General features: G+C 45.9%; 1 protein-coding gene across 2 annotated transcripts in view; it reads left to right on the forward strand.

The window, feature by feature from the left end:
• The window catches only part of RASSF2 (Ras association domain family member 2), an 89,980-nt gene extending 67,567 nt beyond the window's left edge, over nucleotides 1–22,413 (forward strand). For both annotated transcript variants that reach the window (XM_029604060.1, XM_029604059.1), the window contains exons 6-12: nucleotides 4,870–5,030; nucleotides 5,692–5,793; nucleotides 6,537–6,588; nucleotides 6,965–7,086; nucleotides 12,372–12,469; nucleotides 13,929–14,033; nucleotides 14,595–22,413. In XM_029604060.1, coding sequence (XP_029459920.1) covers nucleotides 4,870–5,030; nucleotides 5,692–5,793; nucleotides 6,537–6,588; nucleotides 6,965–7,086; nucleotides 12,372–12,469; nucleotides 13,929–13,998 — 605 coding nt within the window. In that variant the 3' untranslated portion in view covers nucleotides 13,999–14,033; nucleotides 14,595–22,413. The remainder of the gene's footprint in view (nucleotides 1–4,869; nucleotides 5,031–5,691; nucleotides 5,794–6,536; nucleotides 6,589–6,964; nucleotides 7,087–12,371; nucleotides 12,470–13,928; nucleotides 14,034–14,594) is intronic.
• Nucleotides 22,414–22,462: the final 49 nt, after the last annotated feature.

Genomic DNA, 22,462 nt, shown 5'->3' on the forward strand with positions numbered 1-22,462 from the left:
CAAATTTTAAATTTAGACCACTATCTTTATGAGGGGAGGTATTACATTGGGAGTCTCAAAATATACTTCATAATAAGAAATTAGCCTAGCAAGCTATTGTTTTACCCGTTAATACTAGAACCTGACTCATATCACATGGTCCTCTATAGGAGAGGAGGTTATTAAGACTTTCTTTCTAGAGTCTAAGAACACTCTTAGTTGTTCCGGAGCGTAATATATATATATATATATATATATATATATATATATATATACAACTTTATTGTAAGTTATCTAAGTAGAAACTTGGCTCCCATGAGAATGGCTTCCTGGCTCATTGAAAGAAAGGCTTTTCTTCTCTCCTGTGTTAATTTTGACAAATCTGGGAAAATGTGAACACGTTGCCCCATGAGGCATTCTCCCATATGTTGGAAAAATCTCATAATCAAACTCACATCAGATTCAACTACCAAAGATAAAAGAAAAGTCGCTCTTTCACTAACTTCTAATGAAGATTCCAAGAATTCCGTGAGATTATTAATATCAAGTTGTGGTTGATTATCGACTCTCATTCTATTATATGGCAGGAAAAAGATCTTATTTATTGATGGTATATTCTCATTTGGTATTTTTAATATCTCCAGCATGTACTTTCTCAGTTACATGGGGTGACTCCCCTATAACTTTAGGGAAGTTTAAAATCCTTAGATTTAGTCTCCTTAATCTATTTTCCATTATCTCCATTTTTCTGTTCATAATTTGTTTATCTTGGATAAGCATTTGACAGGTATTTTGTGTCATATTTACATTTTGTTTGAATGTTCCTGAAGTAAATCTTCATGTCCAATTTTCCTGATAAAGAATTTAGCTGCCCCGTAAACCCCTGAAAAGCGGGGCCAAAAGAGGCAGTCAGCTCCCATAGGGAGTCAAGAGTCACTACGGCCGGCCTCAAGATCTCCATAGGCACTAGGCCTCCCTGCAGCTCTCTCTGCTCGTCCACCATGCTTCGAACCCCCCCCCCCCCCCCTCCTCTGGTCGAGAAAACTCACCATCATCGCTCAGCGGTTCTGGAGCTACAGTTCCCAGCAAGTTCGGTTCTCTAGACACCGCTTCGACTCCCTCCGACCCAGTCGCCAAACTCCTCTGTTCCATTCCCTGCGCCGTCTCTGAGGGGACTTCCAGTCCTGGTGTCGCCGGTTTCCTCAGGTCTGGGGGGCTCAGTGACGTTTCCCCTGGTGCGAGCGACGCTCCCAATGGCGTTCCATCTGCGGGGCTTTGAGCTGCCCCTGTCGGGTAAACTGCGGTAAGTTCCAGGATCGAACACTGTCCTGGGAGAGTTGAGGGTATGGAAGGATACACCCTCACCCTACCTTTTCTCTTGGGTGGCATTTTTAATTTTTTTTTTTTTTTTTTTTAAGAAATCTTATGTTTAGAAGGAGAAATAGCTTTCTGCCATCTTGGCCACTCCCCCCAGAACCATGAACTGATGAGGTTTTCATTAAAGTGGTATAGATAGTTATAAATGGTAGAAAACCCATGTTCATTTCTCCCATTCCTTACCGCAAAACTTAATATTGAAAGTGGTGGTTCTCAAATCAAGTCCTCACTTAAGCTTTTTCTGGATATCCAGTGTGAATATTCAGGACATTACTTAGTATTTGCATGAATGGATTTGGTAAAAGAATCGGGTAATCTTCATATTTTGGATACCCTGGAAAACAAGAGCTGTTGGGGGTTACTCAAGGACTGGATCTTGGTACCAGTGATCTAAAATGCAAGTGATATCATATGGCTTGGGGGCACATTGGAAAAGTGAGTGCTCATTATGAATGGACCAAGCTAACCGGTCTTCTCAAATCCCTGCAAACGAGCTTTAATTACATCCCATAATCCAGAACAGTGGTTCTCAGCCATTTTTTGGCTGGGACACACCTGACCGATGGTTCTCACATGCGTGACACACTGAACATGTGACTGTCACGGGGCTCAGTATAAACACGCACTCTGCATGCACAGGAACTCCCTCGACCCCCAGCTATGAATGCAGAGCAGATGTAGGGCATTACCCTGTACAACTCGCCATACGAAAAAAGATATTCTGGTTCTGATGACATCCCAGTAAAAGCAAAACTCCCTTTACTATCAGGTGCAATATCCCTCCTTATGAAAAGACAGTAATTTATCACCAATGCATGTCCTATTGAGAAAACACAACAAATAAGATTGATACACATGCCTACATGCTAGTAAAATACCTCACCTCGGTCACACATCCAGAACTGATCTTCACCAAGTACAGAAAAACCACAAATTATAAATATGGAGACAGAAACTGGAATGGAAAACCAAAAAAGCCACTCTGCATGCAGTGCGAACCTGGAGAAATGGAAAGAGAAATATAGCACCTAACAGACTCTCAGGATTTGCAATAATGCACACAAACTAACCCACACAAAGTTACACCTGTACTATGGAACACATGCAAACAGTAACAACCCTATCTAAGAAATACAACTATTAAACCAGGCCCTAAACACTAATACACTTCCTCTTAGGAAAACAGAATAAGCCAAGCTGCTATAGATCCCCACACAGAAATAATTGTAAAGCTATACTAAAAATATTACAAAACAGCTGATGAACAGAATAATATCTAACAAAAACTTATTAAAAATTGTCCAAATACCAGTAAAATATTTCAAAACAGCAGACATCGCATAATACCCAATAACTAAAATGGCAGTCAAGCAAGAAAAATAAATTTAAAAAGCCACCTTTACTTACCCTCTCCAGCAGCTCTCCTACTCCTTTCCCTTCCAGGCCAATAGCACTCACCAGAAGCAGCAGCAGGTCGCTGAAGCTCTGTCCTTACAATCCTCTTCCTTAGGGCCCACAACCAGACACACACACACACACCCCCACACCCAGGCTCTCATTCACACCCACTCCCCAGGCTCCCATTCTCACATGCATGCACCGGGCATCACCGCCAAACCTCTTCTTCCTCTGCTGCATGGATGGACTTCAGTTCCGCTGTGGCTTTACTCCGGCGGTCCTTCTTTTTTGCCACCACAGGAATGGGCTCCCATGGTGGACTTGCTTGGTTGGGGTCGGACTTCTTCACTGCCACTGGCCTGGACACTGCCACTCCTCCCAGCCCCCTTCAAACCACCCCACCCCGGGCTATGCAATGCTCCTTCTTCCTGCCTCACTAACCAGAGGCTTCCGATTGGCCTGCGCGAGGGCAGGAAGAATGGAGGAGGCTTCCCATTGGGCAGTGGGGGCAGGAAAAAAGGAGGCTTCCCATTGGCCCGCGGGAGTAGGCAAAAGGGAGAAGGGACGCACATCTGGGGCAGTGGGATACCGGGAGCCGCAACACACCGGCCGGTGCTTGGTGACACACTGGTATGTCTCAACACACCGGCTGAGAATCGCTGATCCTGAGCACTCTATCAAAACATATAGAATCCCGGGGCTGCTTGTACCCAGATAGTGGTAGCAGAGACCATATCTCATACTGGTTTAGGAAAGGTGGTAACTTCCCATAAAGTTTAAAGAGTCTTGGGAGGGAAAAGATAAATAATTGCAATGCAAAGGGCCGTGAAAGTTAAGTCCCATTTCTAAATCATGCATACAGCAGTGATGATCACAGCACTGAGGAATATTAGCCACCGTAAAGACTACACTGGAAGCATGGATGGTTTCCAACAATACTTTTACTGAGATGTTGTGAAACTATGGAAATATTCTTTACAGCTGTTTAATTCACACACAGATGTTACACGTGCTTTGCATACATTTGTGATTTCTCCAAGTCTTGTTAAAACATTGCCCTGATAAAGCCAATTAATTCAGTCTTTAATCTGATGTTTCTCCCAGCCCATTGGCATAGGGCAAGTTTTATTTCTTCCCTCCCAGTGTAGGTGAAATATTAAGGTCCCTTCTAATAGTCATTGACCTCCTACCTCTCCAGATTGTTTTCTCCTCTGAAGTCCTTTAGTTTTGTCACAGTAACTGAAATGTACCAATTATTCTCTTCTCCCTTTTAGTGTCTGAATGATACTCCTGTTACTAATCACTTCTCCCAAAATCTCCTGTAGATATTCATGGCTCCTAGTAAGGGTCCATCTCCACTCCTTTCTCCTTCTCCTCCAAATGGCTGCAAGTCTTCCCTCTTCTGGAAACTGACAATTTGCAGGCCCCTTCTGTTGAAAAATAGAAGATAGGGAGGATAAAAAAAATCCTCCCATCCAAAATAATAAGCTCCATGGAGGCATTAGAACTTAATCAGAAAAATCAGAGGACAGCCATGGTATATATGTATATCTCCACTCCCTAAGATGGTGGTCTGGCTTTATATACCAGAGGAACCTACCATATACTCTCTTCCACATGGGGAGGCCGTGCACCCACATTATTGCTCTGTTTCCTCCCACACAAATGGCATATTCTATATGGTTTCTTGTAGGGATCTGAAAGGATCTCTACACATAATCTCTTGTTCTAGTGTGCAGTAATAAGGTCAAATTGCCATTCTTTGATTATCATGCTAGCTGAATGTGACACCTAAGGGGGGAATAAATATTCTAGAATGTACTATAATAGTATAATGCTGGCTACTTCAGCTCGTCTTTTTGGTTACTATGTTCAGGAAGTGAGTTTACCGGTTAGACTGAAACTTCGTGTACCCATTAATTTCATTGAGAGAACCCACAGTTTTGCACACTGAGGATTTCATATGTGCAGGCTTTTTGAAGCTCTCTTTCTGAAAGGGTCGGAGAGTGTGCTGCACTCCAGCCTCATGGATGCATGAGGAAATGCTCAGGCACTGTGTGTGGGATTTGCAGCAGAGGCAGGGTCATATTGAAGACGTGTCGCAACTCTTTGCAGATAGCGAGGCTCCAGAGCAGCCACAGGAAGAGGTACCTCAGCTGATGCGGACAAGGAGTGACGTGGGGGTCCGCAGGCGGGCTAATCTTCGCACGGCGAGTGACCGGCGGCGCATCAAGAGGCATCGGTTCTCCATCAACGGCCATTTCTACAATCATAAGGTGAGGCGCTTTCTACATGGTCAGAGAAGGCTCTTTTATGGAACGTCATTGCATTGTTTACACCAGTTGTTTTGTAAATGGACCACAATTATAACTTTGCTGGTGTAGATAACTCAATATTATAATCACTGAGGGTTGTCTTGTTTAAATGGAATCTACTTTTATTTTTATTTTTACTCTGAGGGCAGAAGATCCTCCTCTACAATTCTCACTCTACTCTTTGCTGTTCATCACTAGTTTAGTTTATTCCTGGTATGTTTTTTTGTTTTGTTTTGGTTTTGTTTTAAAGCAAGTGAGGAATTAACCATTCATGTGCCTGGATTTGGAGCGCTTTTCAAAGTTTGCCCTTACCAGATCAAGGTCCATTTTTTTGACCCAGCAGTTTCCTCCTGCTCCTCTGGGCTTCCAGTTCAGTAAGAACCAGGGCTGGGGGTCTGTACCCTGCGAATGAAGGCTCATGGGGATTTTTTTTTCCTTCTGTTTTATATCCCTTCCTAATGTATTTTAGACCATATTCTCTCCTGTATGGGACACTGAGATTGTCCTGAGCAAACAGCAGATCACGCTTTCTCATTGACCCACATGTTCTGGATCTTTCATTAGGGAAAATAGAGATTTGGGATGGCATTATTATAACCTGTCTCTTCCCTTTTTGTTTCAGACTTCAGTGTTCACTCCGGCCTATGGCTCCATAACCAATGTTAGAATAAACAGCACCATGGTGACTCCCCAGGTTCTCAAATTGCTTCTGAATAAATTCAAGGCAAGTCCTTCTTCCAATGGATCTTAATAACTAAATATCATCTCCTAGAATGGAGGGGTGGCCTAGTGGTTAGAACAATGAGGCGAGACCCAGGAAAGATGGGGGTTCAAATTCTGCTGCTCCCACTGGTGCGTCTTCTGACCTTGGGCAAACCACTTGGCCCTCCATTGTCCCGGGTTCCGACTTAGATTATAAGCGCTCTCTGGAGCAGGGACCTGCCTGCTGCACCAGAATTTTAACTTGCAGATTTGGAAAGGCAAGTAATTTACCTCAGAAATGCAAAACCTGTATCTCTTGGTGCTGTTCTTTGTAGAAGCCAATTATACCATCTTGTGGTAGTTCAGTATCCTCTGTGTTATGACACAGAGGAGGAGATTTCAGTGGCTCCCTTGGTCTGAGAGAATGGGGGTAGTTGAGTGTGGAGGGCAGGGTGCTGAGGAGAGGGAGATGGGGGAAAACAGGAAGTGAGGTGGGTGAGGGAAGGGCAGAAAGGTTGCAATCCTGTCACACACAAATCAGTTCTTCGGAGGTACCTTTTCATTATGATACAAATGCAACATACAAACTTGACCTCCAGCAAGAAAGTCAGAGAAAATATTTAAACCCCAGAACCCACTTTACAATCAAAACGTTTTGTGGGTTATAGAGATGGTATTTGAGAGAAAGTAATCTGTACATTACAATTTTTAAGACTAAATTTGTATGACTGGTTTTCTCAATCTCTTTGGGTTTGTTATTTGTAGATTGAAAACTCAGCGGAGGAATTTGCTTTGTACGTAGTCCACACCAGTGGAGGTATGTGCACTAATTGAAAGCTGCACTTGTTTTGGGGTGTCCAGCATAAATTATTCCTTTCCTCACTCTACAGTTAGGAAACAAAGCGTTAATGAGTTCTCTCTTTAGATTCTGGAAAGTTGCAGACTGTAATTGATGAAGAGGAGGCTTGGTCTCCTAACTGGGGCTTGAGTTGAATTTTTTTCTGCTGTTCCGCCAAGTGGTTGATGGAGTTTCTTTTCCTGGCCCCCGTGCCTCAGCTTACAAAGCTGTAATTTGAAGAAGAGCGATGTTGTGGTGGTAGCATGCATGCATGGGGGCATTGTTTGGATGTAATTCTAAACCTGGTATGGACACCAGGGGAAACGTTTTATATTCTTCTTCTTTACTGCTGCAGAAAAGCAGAAACTGAAGGAATCAGATTACCCGCTTATTGCTCGGATTCTTCAGGGCCCATGCGAACAGGTCTGCAAGATTTTCCTGATGGAGAAGGACCAGGTAGAAGAAGTCACCTATGACGTGAGTTTCCTCTGCAGGATGAGTAGAGCTTCTGATCTCCTCTTTCCTCTGCACTGACGGCCATAGGCTGGTGCATCACCAAATCAACTCATAAAATATCAATGGCTTGGATGGCTGACGGCCCCTCTGCCCTTCTCCACCCCCTCCACCTTGTTCCCTCTCTCATGCTGCACTTTATTTAAAAATATTTGCCACCCACCCACCATTATAGGCAGGTCACAAACTATTTTCATATATAAGCAATATCAGAAAACAGTCATTACCAATATTTCAAAAACACTTAAACACAACCTAAAACCAAAAATATAACCCTTACCAATATGACAGGATACACTTATATCAAACCAACATAAAACCACGAGTAACAACATTACAAAACCTCAAGACGATAAACAGACCTAACCAGATCAGGAAACACCAGAATCACACCTGTAACAAAAGATACTATTAAGTCCCAAAAGCCCGAGAAAACAAAAAAGCTTTAAGATTTTTACTAGAAGACCTTGCTAATGACTCAGCCCTTATGTTTGCTGGTAGAGCATTCCATATTGTCAGCCCTACTACCATGAAAGATTATGAACATTCAACTCAAAGTGGTTTACAACAAAGTGTAAAAAACCATCATTAGGAATAATTATTTTATTATATAAAACACGTTAGAAAACACCTGCAAATGATAAATTCATAGGTGCTTATTTAGTGCACCTTGTGAATGGTCTCTTATGCAATAAGAGCGTTACTTCTAGCAAGTGGAGTCTGGTAGTGCTGCTCCTCTTGCGCTTGTCCTATGGTCCTTGCCACCAAATGAATTTATAGACCAGTACTAATCACCAGTCCAAGGACTGCAGTGTTGGGGGGGAAAAAAAGCAGTTAAAAAAAAAAAATGCGGAGGTCACGTGATGCCTTGCACGGAATGAGAGGAGATTTTTCTTGCTCTGTGCCACCTCCTGCCACATCGGCCTCCATCCTCCATTTTTGATGCCTCTTTTACTTCATCTGTGACTAACCAGCCAGGACATCGCTTGGGGCTTCTTTTGGGCAGTATGTCTGCTTGTCTCACTAAACAAGAAAATGAAAAAGAGGAGGAGAAGTCCCTGCTTGGTGCAGGAAAGATGGTGGCCGCTTCATCAACCTCAGAAGCAATGGCTTTGACTGGCATGGCAATCGCAGAATTAAAAACGCCTGTGGTCACAGCCTTGGAGCCAGAATTAAAAAAAAAATCTCCGCTGAACTAGATGAGGTGACCCAGCGTATGGCTGCATATGAAACGCGTATCAGAGACATGGAGCAGAGAATATCAGCTAATTATGACGGTGGTCATAATGGAGCAGAACTCAGCGGTTTGAAAACGGTGATCCAAAGGCATGAGGACCGCTTGGAGGACCTGGAAAATAGTTTGCGACATAATTTACGATTTGTTGGCCTTCCTGAGTCCCTAAAGGATTCGGATCTACCTATTTTTCTGGAATCGTGGTTAGTAGACGAGCTGGGCTTTGATGTGGCGAGAGGCTCTCTATGCACTGAGCAGGCACATCGGTTCAGTGTGTGGCGAGGACATACAGAGCGGCCACATGTGATATATAGCAAAATTCCTGGATTTGGCTTAGAGTCATGCTGTACGTTCCGGCAAAGACTCGCCTACGATAAGAATGTAATGGTTTTTTCAGGATTGCTCATCAAGGCTCTCTGCACAAGATGGGCCTGCGTCTCGCGCTTCTGTATCCCACCAAGCTCTGCGTACGTCTCCCGGAGGGCGTTCAATGGCTCCAATGGGCTGCGGATGCAGTGAGTTTGGCGGAGCGCTTGGAGAGAGCCCGCAGAGTTTTACCAGCACGTTAAAGCTATTTATATGCTTTATTGGCTTGCTTCTTGAGAGGTCCGGAGTCTTTTGACCTTTCATTGGGCATTTCACCGTTTCGCTGAGGGAAATGAGTTGGCATAACTGTGAACCAGGAACACAGAGTTTGGGTTCAACAGCAACAGCGTTGTTATAATGCGCTTGGTGGAGGGGAGTTTTCTTCTTTCACCCCTTTCCTTTATGGGATGGAAGGGATCACAATGGGTCTTTTTTGCTTTCAAATATTTTTCATTTCCGAATGATTTATTGGTCTTCCTCTGTAATCCGGTGTCTTCTCTTTTTCATTTCTTACAATTATTACAGGTTTTTGGGGATTTCTCAGGGTTCAAATTGAACAAAAGACAAATCTGAAGCTTTGGTATATCCTGACACACCTTGGGAACATTGGGTTGGAAAATTTCCATTGAAAGGGGTGAGGAGTTCTTTGTTACACTCAATGTAGATGGATTATATGTGCTTAATCTGTCACCATTGATGAATATTACTAAAGACAAACTGCTGATATGGCAGACTTTGTCATTATCGCTGGGAGGGTGGATAAACCTTTTTTAAGATTTTATTTCCTAAATGGCTGTATGTCCCTCCTTTTGAAGCGTGGAGATATTCATGCTTTAGATAAGCTGCTTTTACGTTTTATTTGGGCGGGTAAGAAACCTAGAATTGTGTTGTCAAGGCTGAAAAAGCCCTGGTTGCAGGGGGGTGCTAGGTCTCCCAGACTTGGTGGGATATAATTTAGCTTGCCTTCTGAGAATGGTTAGGGTTTGGCTTTATGAGAGCTCTTTTTTTTTTTTTTTTTTTTACCCGTAGTGAGAGTGATCGAGCAGTTATGCAGCATTTGGATCTGCGTTGTGTTTTACGTGCTTTCTCACTCTGTCTTCCTATTGGCCTTGCCCATCACCTGCTGTTATCCCCTCTCAGATGGGCTTGGAGGACATTGCTGAGGAGGTTGAAGTTATCCGCGTCATGCATGCCTTTTTTGCCGCTATGGGGGAACTTAGATTTTCAGCCCGGGTCTTATTCCAGGGCATTGCTCAACTTCAGCAGGCATTGTCTACTGATGAGATTATCTTATCTTTCACAACTTTACAAACGCAGTTTGGGTTGTGAGCTTTGGATTTTTTCCCCTTATCTACAGTTGTCACTACATACACTCTTTAGGCTCAGAAGACCTGGCACTTAGTGTGATAAAGAAACTGAATGATTTTCTTTCCTAGTGAGCGTGGAAAACTCCTTCTCAGATTCAGAAGACGTGGCAGAAATTGGAGATTGTAGACTGGGTCATTGTTCTTTCAGATCAGTGGCGGATGCTGGATTTCATTTCACAAGTCATTCTTTACTTACATGTTTTGGGAAGCTAAAACAAGTGTCTTCTAACAGCTATTTATGGGAGACACAATTTAACTTTTTACATAGAGCATTTTTCTCCCAAGCGCTGCCCTTTAAAGCTAAGCACGCCACTACTGAGGTTTGTTCAAAGAGCTCCCTGGCGAGGGGCTCTCATGCCTTTTGGTACTGCCCGGTAATTTCTCAGTTTTGGAAGAGGATTATTATTTGTATTACTAATTTGTTGGACAGTGACATTCCTTTAGTGCCAGAACTCATATTATTTGATGTGGGTTTACCCAAACACATTAGGAAAGAGAGCGAGCGGCTGTTGGTTGGGAAATTCCTTGTCCATGGTAAACCTTTTGTCCTGTTGGTTTGGAGGGGATTTAACCCATCGTCTTTCTGGCGGTGGAGGAATGCGATTTAAAACATGTTTATGGAATCTTTAGCAGCTCGCTCGTCAATCCAGTCCAAGACCAGGTATTTGAAAATATGGGATCTGTATATATCTAGCCTTTCTAGCAGAGCTAGGAGTTTAATTTTCAATAACTTCTAGGGATCTTATAGTATAAAGGTATAGTATAGTTTGCCTATTCTTACTCAGAGTTAGGGTGGGGGGTTTGGGTTGTGGGAGGATGGGGGGGAGGGAGTTTAGTGGGTTGAGCTTGTACCCTTTAGTGGGGGTCGGATGTACAAGATACGACATTCGACCTAATGTATGATGTGGTTGGCTTGTTTAGATAGGGTACGGGTTGGGGGTATAATGTATTTCTTATTGTATTGTTACTGTTTGTACTATTCTTACAATGTTAATAAGGATATTTAACATTAAAAAAAATGCTCCTTTTGCTTTAACATTCAGTCTACGAATGTAAACCGTGGTCCATCTAGCTACAGTCCTTGTTTGCCCTCTGCAGGAAAGAAATGGTAACAGCACTGAAACCGAAAGAGCAAAGAAGCTCTCACTGAGGCCTGACCTGTTCAAGAGCTTTTTCCGTTTTGAGTCGAAAGGAAAAAAGATAAATCTGTCTGGACCTTGCTGTGTCAATGAACTTGGCACTTTCTTTTCCTAAATAAAATTAAACCTACCTGAAGAGGCTGAAGATGCTTCTGTCCTATAAATCCTCACCCCAGGACTTCTCTTGCATCAGACTCTGTGGCTCGGAGCTGATGCTGTTTAATGGAAGGATCTCGTGTGTCAGTAGTGTCGTGTGCTGGTAGCTTCCCAGGAATCGATGGCTTTTTAGTCACCTGCAGTACACAGCTGCTTGGTCGGCTGCCTAAGGCTCAAAAACACTTTTGGTGACAGCATCACTGGACACCCCCCCCCCCCCCCCCCCCCCCCCCAATAAACAAGCCCTTCAGGACTTTCATATTCCCAAACTCTGCCTTGTGTCCTGGATCCTGGTCAACGCTTTAAGGACACCTCCAGTGCCTGCTATTCTTACAGAGCAGTGACTGATTAGCACACTGGAAACATCGAGTAATCCAGTAATACACATTAATGTTTCCCGGGAAGAGATTCAGGACACCCCCTTTCTGTTGTAACAATATGTCCCTTTCTATGCAAATGTGTAAAAAGGGCTCTATGGGAACAGATACTCCAGTGATCAAGCGAGGAATCTTATCCAGCCCCAACTACCACTTTTATATACCAAAAACATGTAACTTTCTAATGCAAAATACTAGTCTCTCACAACAGGATTTAGTTTTTACATCCAAAACAAGCAGCACTGCCTAATTGTGTTGTAAGACCCTCTCTCCCACAGCCCGGTGCGGCTCTTCCTGGCCAAGCAGTGCCTGTTGCAAGTTAATAGATGAGGCCCAGAGGGTCTCTCGTCCCCCCTTCCTTCCCCCCACTTTTTGCTGTTTTCCAGTTCCAAATGCGTTTGCATATTTATAAAATGAAGCAAAGCCCCTTCATCTTACTGCCATGAACATCTGTACGGCCGTTTCCTCCTCCCGTTAATCTAAGGCAGACCTGCACCAAGTTACAGCGACGTTCTGGGTGTGGGTTATGAGGCTGCCTCAGAGCAGAAAAGCAGCAGCTCCTTGTCACACATAAAAGCGCTGTTCTGTTTTTTCATGTTTCCCCACACAGGTGGCTCAGTACATAAAGTTTGAGATGCCGGTGCTCACGAGCTTCATCCAGAAGCTGAAAGAGGAGGAGGACCGAGAAGTAACCAAGTTAACGCGGAAGTAAGTCCTTGGCCAGCGCCCACGCACATTGCCTCTGCCCTGGCCCGAGTCCTGCTGCCCCTCCTCCCGACGGATGAGAAACTTGGGCTGGGCTCTCCAGGGCTGGCACCCCACAGCCACGTTCGCTGTGGTCTTCACCAGCCGACCGTAACATGGCGCCCATGGATCTGTGCAAGGCGGCAGGCTCACCTTTTCTCATTGGGTGCCGGAGAGAGGGGGCAGTTTTGTAAGCCACATCTACACTGTGTACCTTTTATCATATACATTAGACCGGTGGCTTTCAAATTATCCTTTTTTTTTTTTCCCCTCCGGACCCAGTGGAAGAAAGTGTGTTTCTTCTCATGACTCGGTGGGAGGAAAACTTTCACCCCTCCCCCCGTGCTCATTACCTTCTTCCACACCCAGCTCCCTCTGTCCCTCACCCCCGCCACCTCAGCTCTTCACACTCCCTCCAGCTGTAGTCTGGGGTTAAAATACTGGTCGTTATTTTACGTACATGTTGCTGGCAGTTGCCCCTTTAAGAGCCTGCAGCCGTGAGGATAATAAGGGCTTGCTCTCTGCCCTGACGATCATTTTAATTTTGGGGCCGGTGGGAGCCAGGAGCCAGAGAGTATCCACACAGCTTCCAGGCCCTTTGAGCTGCACTTCGCGGTGATCACCGCAAGAACAGTGCGGGAGGAGTAAGGGCGCCGTGCGACTCGGGTTTCCTGCTCACAAGGAAAATAGTCTCTGCCTTCTCAGGCTTACAAACGTAAGAATATGTTTAGCAAAGCTTTGCAGTTTTCCCAAATTAAATTCCGGTGGTGTTGTCAATTGTGTTGTGCACCTGTTTGTCACACTTCATAAACCCAAAAATTCACCCCCAAGCATTTTCTGTTTCTCTCCCTTGTCATGGACGAGAATTTCAGCTCTGGTATCCAGGGACAAGCTGAAGGGCGCGGAGTATTTTGCTTGTAATTCTTTCCCAGGCAGACGGGATCTCTTTCTCTCTCCCAGTTTGCCTTCATCAAAATATATACCAGCAAGCAAACTTTTGGGGATTTGGTTGAGGTGTCAGTGCCTGCCAGTTTTTTGTTTTTTTTTTAGTGGTTCTGAACTATTGTAGACCAAAGGTTGACCAGTTGGATAGCAAATCTTTTTTGCCAGCACTACAGGGAGGCAATGGGGCTTTTGAGTCACTGCATATGGCACTAGATGTGAGTCTACCGGGACACATCTTACCTGAATTAGACTCTGCCAGACTTCTTTCAAACATATTTGGGTAAAAGGGCCTGAAGAGAACGCGGAGTAAAACCTAACCCCCCTGCATTCTTCAATAGCCACTGCCATGATGTGCTTAGAGCTGCATCTTTCTAGCATGCACCAATTTCTCTCCTGCACTCCTTAAGGAGCTGCTCTGTAGTCTGCCTCCGAGGTGGCCATGGATTGTACGTCTAGCGCTATTCTTGCCTTCCTGCAGGTACATGGTCCTCCGGCTGATGATAGAGCAGAGACTGCAGGAGATAGAGGAGTGCCCAGCCTGCATCTAAGCCTCCATGCTAGCTTTGCTGTCTGCTTACCATTGGTAATGTACCATTCGGATCGTTTACATTAGAGAAGGCATACAGTAATCTGGAGTAGAAGGCATATTACTGGAGAAAAGCCACCACATGCTGGTCCTTCGGCGCCTGCGGTGAATGTCCCCATGCATGCAACAGAGGGCTGTAGCAGCTCTGCCATGGGACGCAGAAAGGTGCAACTCTCTAGCCCGATGTATGTTGGACTGGATGATGTACTCAGCAGGCAGAGCTGGGGGGACAGGGGGTTGTAGTAGGGAGGAGGAATCTTTGGGAGTGCTGCACACCCATACTCATGAGATCATTAGGCCTCAGGGGACCTCTGCTTTCCGATTCCCATTGGCAATATCTGGCAGAGAGAGACACTGGCAGACTAACACATGAGAGCTGTGTTCTAAACAAGCACAGAATTTGGATTAGTGCTAAATGAAAAATAACAATGCATATTGGGGGGGGGGGGGGGTTTCTGGCCCCATTTACAAAAACAGTATTAATGTATAAACAAGCTACTGTGAGACATCAAAGTATTTGTTTAATATGATAAAATGCTTTCATGTATGTACTTGCAGGAGAACTTGGCTGATTGGGTCACTGGAGACCTCTGTCCAGACCATTCCATGGCTGATTTGGTTGAAAGACAACCAGCGGCCCATCATTTCCATCCTCCTCCTGATTGCCCAGAGGGTGGTGACGCGAAGCACTCAGCACAGTGCACAAGGAAAATCCCTTTCCACTTCTAAATATGATGACTGACCTGAGGTCTGCTCCTACTGATCACCACTTAGCATTTCTGTAGTGCTACTCTTCATATATATATATATATATATATATATATATATATATATATATATATACAGCACTGAGGGAACCACAGGAGCGCTCTCAACAAAACAGCAGGCTCTGCACTCTTTTGGAGGGAATAACTGCAGCACGATGGCCCTGAGCATTGCCGGGAGTGTAATATCCTTTGCATGTGCCCGTGGGAGAAGGGCACCAGGCCCAGCCCTCTGCTGTCCCCAGTGACTGACAGCACCTGCTTCACCCTGTCCCTGGTCTTGCACTGCAGATATCCTCAATACGAGTGACTGCTCTTATCATGGTTCTATCTTAGTGCCGTGCTTACAGAGGAAGACATTTTTGTCTTGTTTGGAAGTTTTTCCCTTCATGAATCTAAACCGAGGACCCAGTGGGGAGAGGAGTTCAAGGATGGCTGGCCTTTTACTGTTGAAGGTCATAAGAAGAGTGGTTGCTTTATTTCCTGGCTTGTTAGTGTCTCTTGAGCTGGCTTATTTTTTTTTTGTTTTTTTTTCGGACTCTATAAAATGGGGTCCTTTTCTGAGCTTCTTTGATGCTATCTTCGAATACATGTATTCCAGGAAAAGGAGAGAAGAACCTGCGGCTGATACTGAATGACATCAACACAGAGAGTAGCTTTGCCAAGAAAAAAAACAAGCAACCAGGTTAGGCCCTGTGGAGCATTCATCTTAAAAACCAGCTCATAGTTGATTTGATTAGTTCTAATTATGCATCAGTGGCTGCACAGTAAAAGCTTTAGAACAGTATATAACGTCAGTATAAGGTATCCTTTAAGGTACTACAATATTCTGGGCTAATGGTTCCTGAATGCAGAGTCTGTTACCACGTAACCCACCTGTATGACTCTTTCCTGTGGATAGCCTACACTGCCGATGTCCTGCGAGTTGGAAGCCACCACCAGAAGGTGTGTCACTGCCTGACTCAGTTTCTGTTACTCTTATTTTTAATTTTTATTGACTTTCACAGTTTTATCTCCATGCACTAGAGGGAGCACAAAACGGTGTATTCTGCAAGATAGAATAATTATCTTTAAATTAAAATAAGGGCTGAATTTTATAAACACAAAGTGCAGGTAAACAGGGCTCATTTAGGACTGAAAAGCACAACTTAGATCTAGGGCAAACGAAATTCTTAAGATGATTGTTAGATGGGGCCGGCATTGTTCTTGTCTCCACTACCCAAAGGAGAGCATGGGACAAGCACGGGGGGGGGGGGGGGTGTGTGGCTGTCTGAGAGGGCGTTAGGGATCGTAGAGCTGAGCACTTGGTGTGGATGGGCAGACGAGGTAGGCCGCATGCTCTTTTTTTGCTGTTATGTTTCCATTGCAAAGAGCAGAAAATGGCATAGGTTTTCCTTCCTTCCAACTTGTGGGGTGAAATCTGAGGCCTGGTTAACCTCCATGTCCACCTTTACGCCAACACTGGTCAAGTTCAGCCGCTCTCCTACTGGTTTTGTTTCTCTCAGCTGTGTCCAGGCACTGACAGCTGGGGACAGTTGCCAACCAGTGTGTACCTGTTAGCACAAGGAAGACAACACTTCTTGTCACAGGAGCTTTATATTTGAACCACCAAGGATTAAAAGAGACATGTTTGAATTAATTCAGGAGTAGGCTCTTCCTGAGAGGGGGGGGGGGGGGTGGGGGGGATGCTGCCATATCTCTGGGGCTACAGGGGAACCTAGAATAGGAGCAGATATAACGAGCCCAATTCAGTCTGCCCGTTTTCCCTCCCTGTTGTATACCACTGGCTATGTGAACCAGTTAATCTTCACTTCTTTGCAGCATAAGGATTTTCTGTGCTTATCCCAGGCCACCTTGAATTCTGGTCCTTTTTTTTGCCGCCTCTGGGAGTCCATTCTATGCAGCCACCGCCCCCTCTGTGAAGAAATATTTCCCAGTGTTACTCCTGAGTCTGCCCCTTTGGAGCCTCACACCATGAACTCTTGTTCTAGCACTTCCTTGTCATTGATAAAGGTTTGCTGCTTGTGCACTACGAATCCTTTGAGGTATGTGACTGTCTCTCTCCTATTCCTCCCCTCTCTCCTTTTAGAGTCTAGGGTTTATGCATTTGGATCTTTTATGGGGCAATTTTTATAATGGCCGCACTGCCAATTTTCAAAGGAAAACTCCCTGTGGGGGTTTCTCTTTGAAAATCCCACAGCTGGCAGGGGCGATGGGTACAGACATATACCCACAGAGTTTACAAATGGATACTCCTCTCTGGCAAGTCCATGCAAGCAGTTAAATGTAAACTCCCCGTTTGTACCTTGTCAGTCCGACAAGGTACAAAAGGGCAGGGTGGTTTTCAGAGAGGGGGTTTCTCTGCTAGTAAATGCCACGCTCAGTGTGATGGTGTGTAAGTGACCACTAAACTGTATGCCAATGCGGTTCCTGTGTATGAAGTAGTGGCTGGACTGCCTACACCATGCTGCGGAACGATAAAGCAATAACCCCTCTGTGATCCGTCAGCCGTGGGTTTGAAGGATTGTTTTGTTTTTTTTATTCCAGTTTGTTGGTTTTCCCTTTCTCTGCGTCTCTGAGCCAGCAGAACTTGTTTCTCAAATCCTTTCCCTTGATTTGCACTGCTCACATTACGGTTTGAATTCTGAAGACTATGGCAATCTTTGCATCTGCCTAACCAAAGGGGCGACCAAGAGGCAGAGAAACATTTACAAAAGGCCTAGCAGGAAAATAAATTGAACCCCAGCAATTTAGACCTAAAGGGTTAGTTGTTTTTTGGTTTTTTTTAAGGCTATGCACATGAATAAAACCCGGCTTTATAAACGTAAGCGGCTCTTACAAAAGAGGCTGAGCTGTACGGGTATAACCTGGATACATGCAGACATAACACCAACTGCAGAGAGGAATTCCGGGGACCTGAACTGGAGCTCAAGCCTCTCTTGTTTAATTTTAAAATGTTATGCGCACAAGTCAACCCTCTCCTCGGAGGAGGTGGAGCTTTACACACCGGGCCGGTTACCCGAGCATCTTCATAGCAAACCTATGCACGTAAGCCCTAACTGCTGGGTGATAAAATTAACCTTAAAATACCGTAGTTTTCATTTTAATTTTGAGGTTTGCGGGGGGGAGGGGAAACACATCTCCAGGTTTAATATAACTGCCTTGTGAAGTAGGTGGTCAAACCAACGGTGAAGGGAAGGCCGCCTTGTTTTTCATTTCTTCCTTTTTATCATACAAGGTTTTAGAAAGTGTGTAATATGAATGAGAAGTCTCGATTTAACGTTGCCCCTGATGTGCTGACTTTATTCATCCATTTTATTTCTGGTAATCTGAGCTGTTCCCCCTCCTCTGCACCCAGTTTCTAATGAGAAATTGAGCACTGTAATTGGGCAGATGCGATCACATGACAGCGTAGTAAAATTGTTTAGTCCTCTAACTTAACGTGCAGGGGACGCACTCAGTTCCGGGGCCCGGTTCACTTGTGCCAGTCTTTTCAACCTTGCGGCATGGATTTTCTCGATGAGGGACACTGTGAGGATGACTGAGTGAAATCTTACGGGGTGGAGCAGGAACCAAGCTGACTCCAGCCTTTTCTCATGCAGTCTCGACTTTTATTAACATAATCCGCACATAATACTAGCAATAACTGTCTACCTGTGCAGCGTACTCGTAACCCAACTTCTCAGAGAGGGTCAGGAGCTCCAACTCCTGGAGATGTGGGGGGGCCCTCCTGATCCCAGCTGGACTCTGCCTCCTAACCTGCCCAGCAGGGTCCCGCCCACCAACAGAGCTCTTTCCCTCTATGGGATCTAAGGTGGATGAGGCCACTCCTTCACATTCCCTCCCTCTCAGCTTGGACTCGTTGGTCCAAGCGTTCTCAGTCCCCCTGGATTTGACCTAGGGGAAGCTTCTCAATTCCCCACTCCCCTTAGTCTGGCCTCCTCCAGCTAGGCCTGGGGTCAGAGTTCTAGGGTCAAGTTTGCCCCCATATATCAGGGTCACCCCCCACCGCGCCTTTTTCCCCAGTGTCCACCCCTCGTCCTTTACCTGAGCTCATCTGGAGCCTCTGGTAGGACTCTTGTGATTTCTCCTGGGTGCTGCTATTGTGGATTCTCTTCTACCTGTCTCCCTGCTTTTCTAGGCAGACTCTGTGCCACCTCCTTCTGGCTTTTCAGCATTTGTTTCTCCGGTTGCCATTGCTTGTTCTGCACATTTTCCAGTTCTGCTTTTTCTTTCTTTCCTGGAGTCTCTTAGCTCCCAATTATCTTTCCAAACCTGGAGCTCTCTTGCCGAAGAAACTTGGAACTGCCCCTCAGCAGACACATTACTCCCAGGACTAGCAGGCTCTTGTGCTACTCTGGCTCCTCTGAGAAACGTTTCCCATTTCCTCTTTCTTTCCTGGCATTTCTGCTGCTTCAGGTTTCTCTTTCAGTGTCCAGGTTTCCAAGTTCCCTTCAGAATTGGTTTACCAGCTTTCTTTCAGCTGCTGTCATCAGAGTTGTAAAATGGTCTCTGACACCCGTTTGTGCCTTGCATTTTCCTTGCAGTGCCTCCGGCTCCTTCACTTTATTTGTAGCCACCTGCAGTCTGTACAAAACATCTTTTCTATTAGGTGCTGTTCTTCTGTCCTTCCCAGCTTGGACCTTAAGGCTTCCCAAGCTTTCTTTTTCCTTTGCCCGCTCTCCAGAGCATCAGTCTCTCTCTTGCAAGAGTGGACCTCTCGGCGTTTTCGTTGGTTTTTAAGCTTCCCGTTACATTTTGCTGCTCTGACTTCAGCTTTAACTTCCAAAGTTTGGTCGCCTCTGTATTCTCCTTGTTGGCATACTCAAGCTTGTTCCCCCCCCTAATTTGCAGGGCATTAACTTCCTTTGGCTGCGACTCATCTTGATGCTCCTGGCTCTGTGCCTTGGTGGCTGCACGCCGTGTCGCAGTCCTCCCCTGGTCACGTTCATGTCTGGCCCGTGCCACCTGTTTCTGCAGTGCCTGCAATATGCTTTCCCCCCCCCCCAGAACTGTTCTTCTACACACATGTGTGTTCTGTGCTGGTCCCACGCTGCGAGCCTGCATGTGCCTCAGTCAGATCTGCACAAGCCTTTTTCTCTCTCTGGCCCTGTTCACCCTGAGGGCTCCCTCCTGTGCATAGGCTTGAAGCTCAGCATCGGTGACCTCCGGATCCCGTGTCTTGGGCTTGCTCCTGGCCATGACTCTGTACGAGTAGCGCCAGCTGCCTCTGCAGCTGTACCATGTTACTTGACATGGCAGCGGTTTCCTTTTCATGCTGCTCTGGTGAGATGTAGGTTGCTTGCAGGTGGTCTGTACTCTGTTCCAGTGGCTGTTTTCCTGCTTCCTGGTAGCCTCAGCCAACTGTGCTTCCAGGCCAGCGACTCTGGCCTCGTATATGATTTCCTTAGCTCAGTGTCCTGCGACAGTGGCGCGTGCTGCATGTGCATTGCAGCTGCCAGCTTCTGCCTCAGCTGCTCACCGGCCACTCGGGCATCCTCCGCTTCTGCCCAGGAGCTCTGGATTTGGGAGGTCAGCATGAAGATCTGCTCCTTGAGCTCTGCATGGCAGCTATTTAATTCTAATGCCACCACTTCCAGGTCCTTCCCGGGGATTTCTGCTTCGTAGCACAAGTGTTTCTCTGCTTTCAGCTCCATCTGCAAACCCACCACTTACTTTTGTAATTCTTGCACTACTTTGAGGGCCTCTTGTTTCTGTACAGATTCTTCCTCTGCTCTGGCTATCTCAGCCTGCAGTGCCTCCTACTTAAAGGACAGCTGTAAAGTACATTTTTGCATCTGTGTCTCTTTATTAGCTGTCTTTCTTCTTGCAACTTCAGATTCTGGCCCTCAAGGAACAGGATTTGCTCCTACTCCTCCTTCAGGAGCTGGCCTGAATGGCTCTCTATTTATTTCTAGCTCTAGCGCCAATTGCACCCAGCTAACTTCTTGTTCAGCCATCTCTCTGTATCTCTGCTGGGCATCCGCAAGGAGTCAGAGCTCCTTATACTTTATTGCCCAGATATTCAAGGCTTCCTCCTTGGCCCTCTTCTGATCTGCTACCGCCTGTGTCCACTTCAGCACCGCTAGAACTCAGAGCTAAAGTGCTTCCTGTAATTCAGCCTGTAACCATCCAACTTCACCCTGAGTTGCTGCCTCTTTGCGCTGCTCTGCAGGTGGCCTTGAACTATTATCGATGTGGCATCTCTTCCTTTTACCAGCATAGGCTTCCATCTCTCTTACATAACTGGTGGCCTTAGCAACTTGAGCAGGTCCTAGCTACGAGACCTGGAATGGCCTGAACGTGCTGTTGCTTCTCCTTCAGAACCTGTCTCCTTTCTGTGGCACCACAAATGTTCCACACGTTGTAAACTTCTCTGTGCCTTCACCACCTGCAGCGCCTCCCTCCGGTCCTTCTGCAGTGGTTGCACCTGGGTACTCTACAGTGCCTTTTTCTAGGCTCCCTGAGGTACCTCTCTCTGGGGGTCTCATTGTCACACCTCCATGCGGCCTCTCTGCTGAGCCTGCATCTGGTTCCTCTGCAGCGCTTCTGCCTGGCCAGCCTGCAATGTCTCTCTGAGGTCTCTCTGCCTTGCCCCTCTCTGGTTGCTCCACACTGCTTCCTGTAGGCCAATCTGTGCTGCATCCAGGAGGCCATTCTGTACTGCCCCCTTCTGGGCAGCTTGTGTTGCCTTCTGCAGCCTAGGCTATAGAGCTCCACCATTAGCTTTCTGGTATCTTAAAGTCCATCACTGCAAGTTCCTTTACCTGGTTTTCAAGCCCTTCTTGCATCTCGGGGTCTGCTTTGGCTTCTGCCCCTTTGCTGCTTTCAGCTCTCTCTGAAGGATAGAGCTGCAGTCGTGATTTAGTGAGCTGCTGTGCAGCCTCTGCATCCATCTTTATCTCTGCCAGACCAGACCAGTGTGCTTCCCAGACCATGGGGTTTCTCGTGGCTCACTCTTGTCCCATTGCATGCTTCTCTGTAGGCTCTTGCCAATCAGGAACTGATCTGATGGCAGCTGCCTTGCCACCTCCAGCTTCCTCCAAAGCAGTGTCCCTTTGAAGGGTAGAGCAGACAGCTGACTTGGGTAGCTGTGGCGCGCGCTCTCTCTCTCTGCTTCCAGCTATACTGAGTCCAGTCCTGGTTTTACTTGTCAGACCAGCAGTCATACGTGCCCTGCCTGCTTCCTGTTTTTCCCAGGGGTTTGTCCAGAGACTCTGGTATTTCAGGACACTTTCCTGCCGCTGCTTCTGCCCTTCTAAGAGGCTCTGAACCAATGCTTGCATATTTACTGGAGTCCTGCTTTCTCTTGTCTGTTAGTCACAGCTTGCTTGCTGGAGGGCTACACCCTGCGCACACACACTAGAAGTTTCACCTTCTGCCGAGACCATGCCCTGTCAAATCCACAGTTCTCTGTACCACTATTTTTCTCTTTTTTTTTTTTTTTTTCCTCTATAAAGGTTAAAAAAATAAAACCACCTACTTTTCCACTGAGTGTAAGCCCGAACTCCAGGTGGACCTTGCCTCCTTCACCTGTTGTAAACTTAATCCTGACTTCTTTCCAGGCCCCACAGACAACTCTCTGTTTTTAAAGGCAGTCCATCCCCCCCCCCCCCCCTTTTTTTTTTTTTTTCTTGTGTGCTCTTCTTGGAGCCAGTAAGC

The sequence above is a fragment of the Rhinatrema bivittatum genome, chromosome 5, assembly GCF_901001135.1.
Source record: "Rhinatrema bivittatum chromosome 5, aRhiBiv1.1, whole genome shotgun sequence".
In the NCBI taxonomy this organism is placed as follows: Eukaryota; Metazoa; Chordata; class Amphibia; order Gymnophiona; family Rhinatrematidae; genus Rhinatrema; species Rhinatrema bivittatum.